Below are 12,910 nucleotides of genomic sequence, written 5' to 3'. Positions count from 1 at the left end.
CTCGACGCAGAGGTGTGAAACCATACGTAACGTGTTCTACAATGCCTTCATACTTGAAAAAACACGGTCTTAAAGCTTTATTAGTAACTTTTTAATCGAATAATGAAGATACTACTCTATCGTATAAAATTATAAATGACAGAATTTAAAAGGGTTAAGGTTGAATACCTATCATCAACACAGGGAAAATATCAACAGTGTAAAGTGATTAATCTAATAGCGTGGTCATCGAACTTCGTCTTTAAAAACATATTAATACTTTACGTATCTCTCATACATTTCCCGTATGAGTGTCATTCATGCCCATCTTAAGACGCTTTGATTTAATTATCCACATTGGTGAAGAGTACACATTGTAGAGTTTCCAGTTACGAAATTTTCCATATCGTGCATTATTGAGGAGTTTTTTTTTTATTTATCCGTTTCTTCGTTGCTTTTTGTAAACAATATTTATTAGCTTTGCTTACTTTGTAATTTTATTAACTGTTCTAGAGAATGTCCCTTTCGCTACTTGATCCAGTACTTTGTATAATACCGGAGTAGTTCAACAGTAACAAAGATGATATTAACAAAATTTGAACCTGACTTACCAGTAACCAACAATAATCAACCTGTCTTACCATGTCACATTTAACATGATGAGATAATCTCGAAGACTGCTCCTGCTTTTTTCATCAATCATACTTCGAAAAAAATTAATATAGGAGTCAAATAGCTTTTTTTCCCCTAACACTGAAACACACTAGGAATAACTTTTTTTTTTTTTTTTTACCGATAAAATCAGATCAAACAACTTTCAAAGAATTTAGTTTTGAATATTATATCAAAACAGAAGTTAGTTAATCTTTTATGTTAACAAAATCTGGCACATATTTGTATTTTTTATTATTATTATTACATAAACTTACCTTAGTATAAAAAAGGAAATAGAACCGTACTGTTGGTGACAAAAGCGCAGGTATGGTTGGAAGAAAGTGGCAGCACTAAAGCATTACCATTCCTCACTGCCTGCCTGATGCCATATGTCAACAACTGCTTACACGGAAATCTTTTACACCTTTTGAATCAATTGGGAAATTAAGAATTATTCCCAAGATATTTCCAACACGACGAAATATACCAGACGTTCCGTGCTGATGTAGCTGAAATGTGGTCATTTTCGGTAAGAAACATTTGCAAGGAACTTTGACCCTCATGGTCCTCAAATTTGTAGTATCGTGTTCTGCTCTATCTGAACATTAGGCCCTCCATACACTATAGGATAGATCCTACGAAATCTCTGACGATTTTTCCTAGTCAAAATCTCAACGTGTATATCATCCGATCGCATGTCATTTCCTATGTTCTGAACGATCCTATGAGATTTCTCTTGTTTACAGCACGCTCTATTTCGGAAAGAAAATTCTTAAGATTTCGATTTAAGCGACATTATGTGAGAGAAAGTGAAAAATTGTTTGGTGGTAAAAGAGGTTGATATTTCATTAACATTAGTGTGTAAACTTTAAGTAGGGTAGTATTAATAAGTTACACTTCTATGTCAGTATGTTGACCTAAACCGGGATAGTACGGTTATCCTTGCCCTTTTGTTCCTTTTCGAAGCTCATCTATTATAATGTCTCAAAAACTTCTTTTATACTGTGGGATTGTCTCTACACTGAGAATACCCAGCATATGTATAATGGCTTCAAATGTAGTATTTACAATAACAAAAATCAGCTCTTTAAGTCTTTCAAAACAAAACTATTGAGAGTAAACCAGCCAAAAATTAGAAAATATGTACTATCTGTTACACTAGAAATAAATAAATACGGCTGTTATTATAATTTATGGTATACATGATCAGACAGGAAAAATATGTGTATGACACGAAAGTGTAGGATTTCCTACGAGATAGATCGTAACTTTTTTCCTCAGATATTTCCTAGGATTTATCTCATAGCGTATAGCAGACCTTACTGGGGGCCATTTTCAATGCACATTACGATGTCGTCATCTTTCTTACACACACACTTCGGTAAGATCAGTTAAGATTAGTATCGGTATTTTCCTTACAATTAAAGCTCTTAACAAAATACTGTGTAGTTGCGGGGAACATTCTCAGTTTTCATTTTACAATGATTGAATACAGATATCATTATGGTGTCCTTATACCGAAGTGAGCCTAATAAAATGCAGTATCTAACAACAGAAAACTCAGGTTATGGTCGGGAGTTCAGGGTGGATGCACATTCTACCCAACAACTACAAAAATTCTTTTCCAGTGATCTAAGAATAACTAAACTATTTTATTTAATGTGTTTGTGTTTTGTGTAAATATGGTATATTACATTGCACAACTTTAGCTTAACAGTCTATATAGTACAGTCTATAATCTTTTATATTGACAAATGTACATCTTCGTATTAACACAACATTCCCAAAATACATTACCTTGATTGATTCCATTGATACCTCGCAGTATCAAATTGATTATATATATTTTAATTATTATTTTTCTTTTCATGCTTTAATTAAAGTTTTGTAGACATCGAACCAGAGTAATTTGATTCTCACTTCTTTATATCGTAAAAAGATCCTATGTTTGCAGGAGTTTAATCAATATACATACATATACACACACACAATTAACTGTGCATTGCCAATAAGGAACCAACAACAAAAAAATGCCACAAACCCTGATAAAAACGGGTGGTTCACTTCATTTCGTATATATATATCTTCTTTTTTTTTTTAGTTCACTTGGATATAGGAAGAACTAAATTCATCTACCATGAGCTGGAATTAGTATTTTGTTTTAAAATCTCATCAAAACTCCACACGTAATTCGATTCAGCACTGAACAAAAGTATATTAACAATGGCCACTGTTATCCTTCGCACAACACCTTCCGCTCTTCTCATCTTCGTGTCGAGGTACGCAAATATTCAATAATCTCTCACATATATATTATATATATTTATTTAAAAGGCACTAACCCACAGAACTTACTGAGCTGCTCACAGTACTAGCACATCATCATCATCACTGTAAATTCCACATCTACAGAGTGTAGTTTGTGTGATGTTTTGACTAGGCATAATGGCGGATTTCTCTTCATCGCGATCACTTGGGAGGGAAAAAAATAACTATCATTCATGTAATCAGATGAACACAGTACTTGTAGCGTGTATACCAGTAGTAGTAAAACTTCTTTTGCAACAGCAGTAATTGATCTTGCAAATATATAATCACAATACTGCACTGAATAATAACCGAACAAAATGGCATCACTTCCATATATTCAAAAGCTGCTTTCATTTTTTTAAGTGACTATACTGCGATATACATGCACATAAAACAAACGCTTACCAACAGTGTTCATACGCGCTTACAGAATGAAATTAGAGCCGGCATTAATTCCATACTGTCAGGTCTTTGCTTTAAAAAAAAAAAAAAAAAAAAAAGGGGGGGGGGTAACTTATGTATTTAAAGATAGCTCCACAAACTCCCGAAGAAAAAAAAAAACTGTCATGAAGTTTTTGATTGGTAAATAAATATAGTATCCCTTTTCCCGTTGGCTTTTTTAAGCGGTCAAGCATCATATTTCTTTTTTGTTTCATAATCCCCATACACACAATGGTTGTATAGTAGTGAATAAGATCACCTACACCTCATAAAAGAACCACAAAAAGTTATCGTAACTGGTATCGTTAAGATGGCTAATAAAAAACTGCCTATCACATTGATCACAACCACCTGATGGTGGTAATGGTGGTGATTGTTTAGCAAAATTTGATGTTCAACCCTCGTCCTTGGTGTTCACCAAACCATAGGCTACCCTCACTTAATCTGAGACTTTAGGTGCTGAAGGAATTCGTAGTATGACAGAGCTGACTCGGAGCGGTCTTCTATTAATTTCTCTAAGAAACGTCCTCGATACTGGCTGTCATCCCTAGAAAGCACAAAAAAGATTAGTTTCTATGCATTGGTAATAAGATTCACACCGTATATTTATTTCTTACATAGTCTAACAAAATGCAAAATTCTAACATTGGATACAATAACTACCAGTAAGGATCACGAAATACAGGGTTAGCGTATTCATTCATTTTGAAAAGACTATATTTTCAAAAGTATTACACGCACACACACAAAAGATATATGAAAAGAACCATAAACTCACTATGTTTGTACTGTGTGGTAGTACGAGGTTAGTATCTGTCGAAAATAGAGGGAAAGCAAGAAAAACGTTTTTGTGTGCTTGAATATGCCAGATGTTCGTCTGTTATAACTCTGCAACGCATTTTCAGAAGAGTATAAAGAAAGAAAAAAAAACGTCAATTTAAACAAAGCATTTTTCGGCGGTATCAACAATTCAAGGCCACTGGTTGCCTTTGTAAAGGGAAAAGCACCTGGTCTCCCAAATCTCCTGATTTAACGCCCTGCGACTTTTTTCTGTGAAAATATGTTAAGGACCTTGTTTACGTACCGCGACTACCGCAATCCTTAATCGAGCTCAAAGAACGTATCACTGCTGCAGTGCAAACAATTGACAGGATTATGCTACAAAATGTATGGAACGAGTTCGAGTATGGAGAATATTTAGGCTTCTCAAGAGAGGGTTCATTGGTAAGTAGCCAATTTTTTGTTAATTTGAACCAACGTCTCATGTGCCCATATAATTTTAGAACTTCTTGTTTGTATAATTCGAAATAACCTAATACAAGAATTTTTAATGTTAAGACTGCGAATAAAAGAATACAGTTTCAAGTGCTTTTCAGCTATCCAAAAGCAGTAGTAAGGAAATCACAGCTCATCTGATGAAGAAGATAAAGCCGAGATAAGCAATGAAGTAACGAAACAACAAGTGGCAAACTCATCTCAAGTTTCCGAAATGCCTGATAATTTGAGATGATTTATTGAGTGTCAACCAAATGTTATTAATGACATATTTCAAACAATAAATGAAACTGAAAATTTTGTTGCGCGTGTAGAAACAATCAAATAAAAAGCAAACGAAAATCATGAATGTCTTTAAGTGAGAGGTTGTTACTCGTGTACGTTTGTGTGTTAATTCAGTGTCTAGTGCTGGACTTAAAGGTATTTTCCATGGAACGTGTGGCTTAATTTATGTGGGAGCAATTGTCATTTGTTTGTGGTATTAGATCACGCAAATAATATGCTACCTTAAGGATAAAGTCTACTGCATATAAATTATTTTCTTCTTTCTTTATGTACAGTAATTTTGACCGCTCGATTTTAGGTATTAAAAGTGGATACTTTTGGACACTTCGAATTTTGGATAATTCGATATTCTCTCATTCTCATTCTCTCTCTCTCTCTCTTCTTGACTTCTAATTAAAAAAAAAAAAGTCCGCTGTAGTTAGGGATCGTGTTAATTAAAATATTTTGTGCTACTGCACCATAGATATTTGTTTCTTATATTTCTACCTTTAAAAAAGTTACAGTAACGAATACAAACCTTATTATTTGGAAAGTAGCAGGATATGGTTTCTCTGACTGGAGATAGGCGATGAAATTTCGTAGTCTCTCTGATTCTGGGCTTCCAATTTCCGGTAATTCATACTGAAACAACAAACACATTAATAAAACCGTAATCGGATGATAAGTGCTTTATGATTGACATTATATTTATGTTTTTAAATATTGTCTAGCCAAACAAAACTGCATCACTAATAGGAATATGATAATCATTTTAATTTCTATTATTTTTAATTTTTTTAATATTTGTTTAGCCGCAAAATATCCAAATTGGAAAGTAATGGATATATTATTTAATATGTAGTTTTATTGATTCCCAATTAGTAGCATTAAGCATATCGATATCAGAACAGATTTTATAATATTAAACTCTCACTTACTCCCAATGTTCTCTTACATTTTTAACTGAATACAAGGTCTTGAAAATAGCAAAAATTGACATTATTTTACCTACTACTAATACAGTGCAATGTTCCTTTTTTTCATTATCGAAAGGATAATGTCCTCTGTAATATGACTCCATTAAACTTTTTTGTAACTCCTTTCGATAACACACTATAATAAAAGCTAGCATGGATGGGTTAATATCTTTGTATGTTAAATTATTGCTCACTAATATATTGAATAAGTGTATTTTGGCATTAGCTATTACAATTTTCACAATATCGCACGGACATCTTAATACTAGCATCGTACCTCTCCAACAGATTTATTGGACTAACTTTTCCACGTTCAGTGTATCCAACTACAATATAATACCACCAGTTCAATTACTTCTTTTTTTTTTAATTTTTGCAAACAAAAATAATTCTACTGATCTTTACAAAATCTTAAACACTACAACAGAGCCAGGAAATATTTGAGTTTTAACTTCTCACGATTATGACCTTTAAGTTAAAGGAGATTACGATTAAAGCAAGCGAAGGATGGAAGAAAATGAAAATGAAATGAAATTTTGAGTTTTACGTCCCACGGTTATGCCGGTTAGGCTAAAGGAGACGGTGATAATGAGTAATGAATGAAATGGTGGAATGAAGAAAGTGGGAGGAAACGGGAGAACCCCGAGAAAACCCACGCACACGGTGTTTGTCCACCACAAAGTTCACTTGGTGGGAGCAGGGTTTGAACCCGAGACCCCTAGCACCAGAGGTGAACGCTCTACCACTGAGCCACCGCGGCCCCACCGAAGGATGGAAGAATTCGTGGAATAAGAAAGGAGGAGGAAACGGGAGTACCCCGAGAAAACCAATGAGCACGATGTTGTCCATCACAAACTTACCTAGCCGGGAATCGAACCAGGAACTCGACACACCAAAGGTAAGCGCTCCACCACTCAGCCACCGTACTCTCCAATACAATATCAGGGTTCCCACTTATATGGCGAGCATGAATTTCCTGATTTTTCCAGGTCACGATTTACAAATTTTCAGGTTAATATATAATGTAACGAACCAACTATAATTTTTCCGGGCAAGGATAAATATAGTGTATAATGGACGGTGTTATGCATCAATTGACCAAGCGCGAAAACATGGTTCTGAGATACTAAAAGAAATAAAAACATGTTCCCATTACGATTCAGTACTTGGCGCTTGGTCGAATAGCTTTTAATGAACATTTAAACAAATAGTAGGGATTCAAACTTTTTTTTTTTTTTTTTACATTATTTACATTGTTTCCTACTCACTGATGTAAAAATCTCGAAAATTGCAAATTGGCGCTTGGTCAATTGATGCATAACACCGTCCAAATATAGTAGGTGTAAGTAGAAGTTTTGTAAAACGAACTAATTCATTTTATAAAATATTACCTACGTAATAACCGGGTAAGGTACAAACATATATCAGTTCTGGGAAGAAATTCGTACTTAAACTTTCCTGACTTTCTCAGGTTTCTTACGCTTTTCATGAAATTCTCTTGATTTTACAAGACTTTTTATCAGTAAGCTTAAGTCACTGACTTCCAGATATTTCAGGTCGGTGGGAACCCTGAGAGTGATAAAATCCCGTAGCACATTCTAGTCTTGGCACTGGAAATCACAAAGTATTGTGAAGTGATCCCTAATGCCAATCACTCTTACCACTTTACCTGATCAACCACACCGGGAAAATTAGAAAAACAGAAAAATGACTTCTCTATCCTCTGACAAAGTAATGTTAAAATTCTCAAATACTACAAACCTGAAAAAAGATCTACAATTATTTTTAGCTGTAAGTAAAATATAATAATAAAATACTTCTATATAACTAGTAGCCTTTTCCTTTAAACGACTCGTACCTTTCGCTAGAATTAGTTCATAAGACAACAGGAGCCTCATGAAACTGCGAAATGGTACACGTTTATTACACAAATTCCGCTCTCCAATATCACTAGATAGCTTTCTAAATAAATATATCATGCCATTCCTATTTAAATAATACTGTACATATATTAATTCCAACATAATGTTTTACAGAAATATTGTATGGATTATTCTTTGCAAATTATGCTTTCGTTGTACACAAAACTATACTCACCATTTCTTCTGGAATAGCTGAAAAATTTGGCACCCCTAGTACAGCTTGACAATATTCTTCGTGAATACTGTGCCCAACGTAAAAGATCATATGATCAGCTGCATCCAGAAGAAACGCACCTCGGGAATCCAACTTCTCTGCAGATAAATGCAGTCTTGGTGGCTGAGGTACTACTTTGCCTTCTATTTGTAGCGCACACTATGGATAAAAAAAATAAGTATTTAATATATACGACATTTATTTCAGAAGTCACATCATACATATTTAATATAAGAAATAATAGTATTAGGTATAAATAGTATTTTTTCAATATAGTATATACAATAGTAGTACTAGTACTATTATGAAATACATTAATTATGTTAGATGAATATAGGAAAAACTCCTCTCACACAGTTGTTTAAAAGTAAATAAAATAACAAAATTAACATATTTATCACTTTCTTTAAAAGCTCATTCAAGTTCATTCTTCAACTGAATACAACAAAGGGGATATTGTACATGATTTGTAAGAAAATGTTCTTTAAAAATCCAGGTTTTTCAGAATAATCTAAGACCCAAAATAACTACATTTCCAAGAGCACATTTCCCTCTTGGCTTCTTTTCCAAATATTGCCTATGACTGTAGATTAAAATAAAATATAACGATCGAGAACAGAGTGAAACTATTTTCTCTTGGCTACTTACACGTATCTGACACTAGCATATACAGAGGTTGTTCAGTCTACATTTGGCGAATTTTGACTTACCAAAAAATTTAGAAGAATCCATGGCGCCAGGTCCGTAAGTGCTTGATGTGTTTCCCTTGGTTCCCAACAAGAGCCCGACAGCGTAATTTCCACTGTAATAGGCTTCTCTGAAGAACTGGGAGGGGAATCTTGTCCCATTCCCTTTGCACAGCTTTCCAAACTCCTTCCACAGTGTCACACGCCGTTTTCCCAAAGCCCGCTTCAGCAATCCAAATCCACAATAGTCCATAGGACTTGCATCTGGAGATTTAACAGGTACCTCATTGAAAGGTATCATCTGTATACCACTTGCCTCCTCCATCTCCCTGTAGAATGCGAGGGACGATCGTGAGGTATGTGATGAGGCCTTGTCCATGTGAATGCGCATCAGATTGGCGTCATTTCCGTACACTGTTGGAATCTCATGCTCATCGATCGGCCGCATGATCTGCTCCTGAAAATACTGCGAATTTATTTTGCAGTTCTTCGCCACCCTACGAATCTTCAGTTTACCTCGGTAACAGTAGCCAGTAACGACCATGAATCCTTTTGGAAGGATTCTTTACAGACACGGACCCACATTCTGAAGTTCTTGGCGCCTTTCTCTCGGTACATGCTTCATCGAGCGTTACGATGTACATCCACCTTTGTTTGCCAGATGCCGCTCGTACAGCTTCCAGGCGTTACACTTTCGTTCCCTTTGGTGGACATCTGTGAGAAGATGGACGCGAGCTTTCATGACTTCTTCCAGCTTGAGTTGATGGTGTAACGTCCGGCTCACAGTCCCCAAAGACACGTCAAGACGATTAGCCATCACCTTTGTGTTGGAAGATTTTCTTGCATTGCCATTTTGTGAAGTTTCCTCTGCATGGTGGAGGTGGCCTTGGTGCATTCCCGCTTCCTAGGCAACTTCGTTGGTGAGCTGGGAGCTTCGTTGCCCTTGTACTTTTTAATAACATTTTTTATTCCACTTAAACTGATGTTGCTGTTTCTTGCGCTGTTTTGTAATGACAGAAGCATATAAATGGGCGTCATAAAGAGCCACAACATAGCCTTCCCAAAACCGGCTTAGTTTGGGCGGCATTTTGGTCACAGAGCGGAAACCCACACACTTGGAAACAAATTTAACACAACATTTACAACAATGGTCCTGTTTTGTGCGTTATTGCCGTCCGCGTGGAAAAATAACTCCGTTCCCAGGAAGCCACTGCACAACACTACAGGACGCCACGAGCCAGGTCGGGTGAGTCCATTCTGCCCGGGAGGGGGAAGGAACGAAATCGGCCAAACTTAGGCTGAACAACCTCTGTAGATGCGAGTTCCATCTACAAGTTTAATGTCTTCTGAATCAGTATTATAATATCTACAGCCCATCAGTGCTATTACAGTAGTCTTATAATATCTACAGTTAAGAATTAAAGATACAGATTATCTGGGTCTTCGAGTAATTTCAAGGGTTTCCAGGACCAATACGAATTCTGATTTATTCATGCCAAAAACCAGATCATGTTATAATAGATCGGAAGTAAAGCACTCAAAAGCCACCACTTAAACGTAGATTTATAATTGTAACGGCATTTTCACAAAGTGATCCTTACAAGTGAGTAAAATTTTTAAAAACTAGCACAAAATTGTATCAGCTTTTCTAAAAAATCTCCGCATACGTTTTCCACAGAAAAAAAAAAAACTTTTAAAAGAATTCAAGTGCCAAGGAATTTACATTAACATATTATCATGTGTTTGATAATAACTAACTTTTGAAACTAACTTATCATTTAGGGAATTCTGCAGACCGAAACAAATGGCAGTCTAACGGTATCAGGTGCAAATCATACGGTGGATGCATTAAAACCTTCCTGACAAGTTCTCTCAATTTCTGACAGGTCCTTAACGATGTATGCGGGTTGGTGTTGTCAGCGCGGTATACGACGCAGTTTCTGTTGATCAGTTCCGATCGTTTCTTATGAATTCCTACGTGCATTCATGTTGATGACAGTGCAGGTCCGAGCCTATGTTCTGCCCGGCGACAGCAGCAGCTCTTGATGTACGATGGCCTTCCAATTCCACCAAACGCATCGTATAACCTTCCTGGGCGTAGGTTTGGGCTTTGCCACAGAGTGTGGAGCTTTTCCTTGCTTGAATCAATCTTTTTCGCACATTGTAGTCGTGCGTTATACACCTTTCACGACTTGTGTTCAACCTCTTCATAAATGTCATGAGTTCATTACGTTTCAGTAAAAGATTCGCAGATACAAATTAAATGTTTTTGCGTCCGATCATGTGGCACCCAAACTTACCCACAAACAGCACAAAGTTCTTCACGGGTCTGTGCAGCATGTGCAAATTTATCGAAATAAAACTGTAAAATGTAGCGCAGTTTTGCGGAAAGCTCCCTCATTTTCACGGCGTAATAACTTACGTTTGATTATAAGAATTTTAATATCTTTTGTGCACATCTACTAACTTCAACTGTCAGCTGACCTATTGCCACTCCTATACCTTGAGTAGGCTCAATAATTTTTAGACTACCTGATAGTACACTGAACGTTAGACGCAGTAAATAATAAACATATACAGATATTAATATATATTTTCTAACATGCTTTTAAGTAGTAGTAGTACCAAAGTGGATAGTTTCAAATATCTAGGATCAATATTACCAGAGAAAACTCATATTCACGGAGAAATTAAATGTCGACTAAAAGCAGGGAATTCGTGTTACTATTCGGTTCAAACTCTCTTGTCGTCGCGAATTCTGTCGAGGAATTTGAAGCATAAAATATACAAAACGATAATCATGCCTGTTGTTCTGTATGGCTGCGAAACATGGTCACTTACTCTAAGGGAAGAACATAGACTGAAAGTATTTGAGAACAAGATCCTGAGACGAATATTCGGACCCAAGAGGAACGGGAATGGGGAATGGCGGAAGCTTCATAACGAAGAGCTGCATAATTTATATGGTTTGCCCAACATTGTTAGGGTCGTCAAGTCTAAGATGCTTAGATGGGCGGGTCATGTAACTAGAATGGAAGAAAGTAGAAATGCTTTCAAAGTCTTGACTGGAAGACCAATCGGAAAACGACCATTAGGAAGACCTAGGCGCAGATGGGAGGACAATATTAAGATGGATCTCGCAGAGATTGGAATACAAAGTAGAAACTGGATGCAGTTAGCTAAGGATAGAAGTCAGTGGAGAGTTTTTGTGAACGAGGCATTGAACCTCAGGGTTCCATAGGCCATAGAGTTAGTAAGTTAGTTAGTACCATTCATAGACCATGTGAAGAAGTTTGGTTTGTACGGCATAATATTTACTCAAGTGGGCTCGTTTCTACAACTTCTGGTTTTAGTGGAGAGATTAGAGTGAAGATGGAACACATTGTTGGGATGATTAATCGACTGCAGGAAACTACTACTTGCTATCTATTACCGCTTCTGCTCTACAATGATCAACGTAAAAACCGAAAATGGTTAATTTCTACCACTTCCAGTTTGAATATTACCTGCAACAACGGACTCGATTTCTATCTTTTGACCCTCTACACTCCGACTAAGATCGATGATAATCCATCAACAGGATGTCTACTAAAATTCCAAAATGAAATTTCGCGACCTTTGCGTGACCTCTTCTTTACCAAATCATAAAATTTCCTAATATTTTCAATAGCAAATTTGGGTGCGAATTAGGCCGAATTTTCATTCATGCGATAGAAACGTACTTTGCTTGCGATTTGGTAGCGTCTAAAGCCGACCATAGACATTTTTGGTCGTGAATTTTGAAGTTTTATTAAACAAAATTTTCTAATCTATACTTACATTTGTACAGTTTAAAAAAAAAAATCGTGACCCAAAAGCTAGATTTCGTGACTTTCATGACCGTTTTCTGATTTCGTGACATTTGTGACCGACAGACACCCTGATCAAGTATTCTGAAGATTTTTTTGACTTTCGCACGGACCAACGAACGGGGTAATATACAGGGTGGCCATAATTATGTATATGGTGGCTGACTGACTGTAGTATTTGTAATTTTGGATAAAAAGTTTCAATATGGCAACACGGTGTAGCCGGAGAGGATGGTGGAACGGCTGTCTCTGGAACAGCAAGTGCATTTGTTCTGTATCAATCAATCATGCGGAAGTGAGACGATGGTAGTCGAGTTTGGAGGACTTTCTGAGGAGGACA

At 36.2% G+C, this 12,910-nt stretch overlaps 1 protein-coding gene across 5 annotated transcripts in view; it reads right to left on the bottom strand.

Moving 5' to 3' along the window:
* Nucleotides 1-2,264: 2,264 nt before the first annotated feature.
* The window catches only part of Sec24AB (Protein transport protein Sec24AB), a 259,452-nt gene continuing 248,806 nt past the window's right edge, over nt 2,265-12,910 (bottom strand). For all 5 annotated transcript variants that reach the window (XM_081760244.1, XM_081760243.1, XM_081760246.1 and 2 more), the window contains 3 exons: nt 7,998-8,195; nt 5,462-5,565; nt 2,265-3,931 (listed from right to left, as the gene is read on the bottom strand). In XM_081760244.1, coding sequence (XP_081616370.1) covers nt 3,820-3,931; nt 5,462-5,565; nt 7,998-8,195 — 414 coding nt within the window. In that variant the 3' untranslated portion in view covers nt 2,265-3,819. The remainder of the gene's footprint in view (nt 3,932-5,461; nt 5,566-7,997; nt 8,196-12,910) is intronic.

Source organism: Thermobia domestica, chromosome 5 (assembly GCF_964235325.1).
Source record: "Thermobia domestica chromosome 5, izTheDome1.hap1.1, whole genome shotgun sequence".
Taxonomy (NCBI): domain Eukaryota; kingdom Metazoa; phylum Arthropoda; class Insecta; order Zygentoma; family Lepismatidae; genus Thermobia; species Thermobia domestica.
Note: the sequence above shows the minus strand (reverse complement) of the source record. Positions and strands in the feature narration are given on the sequence as shown.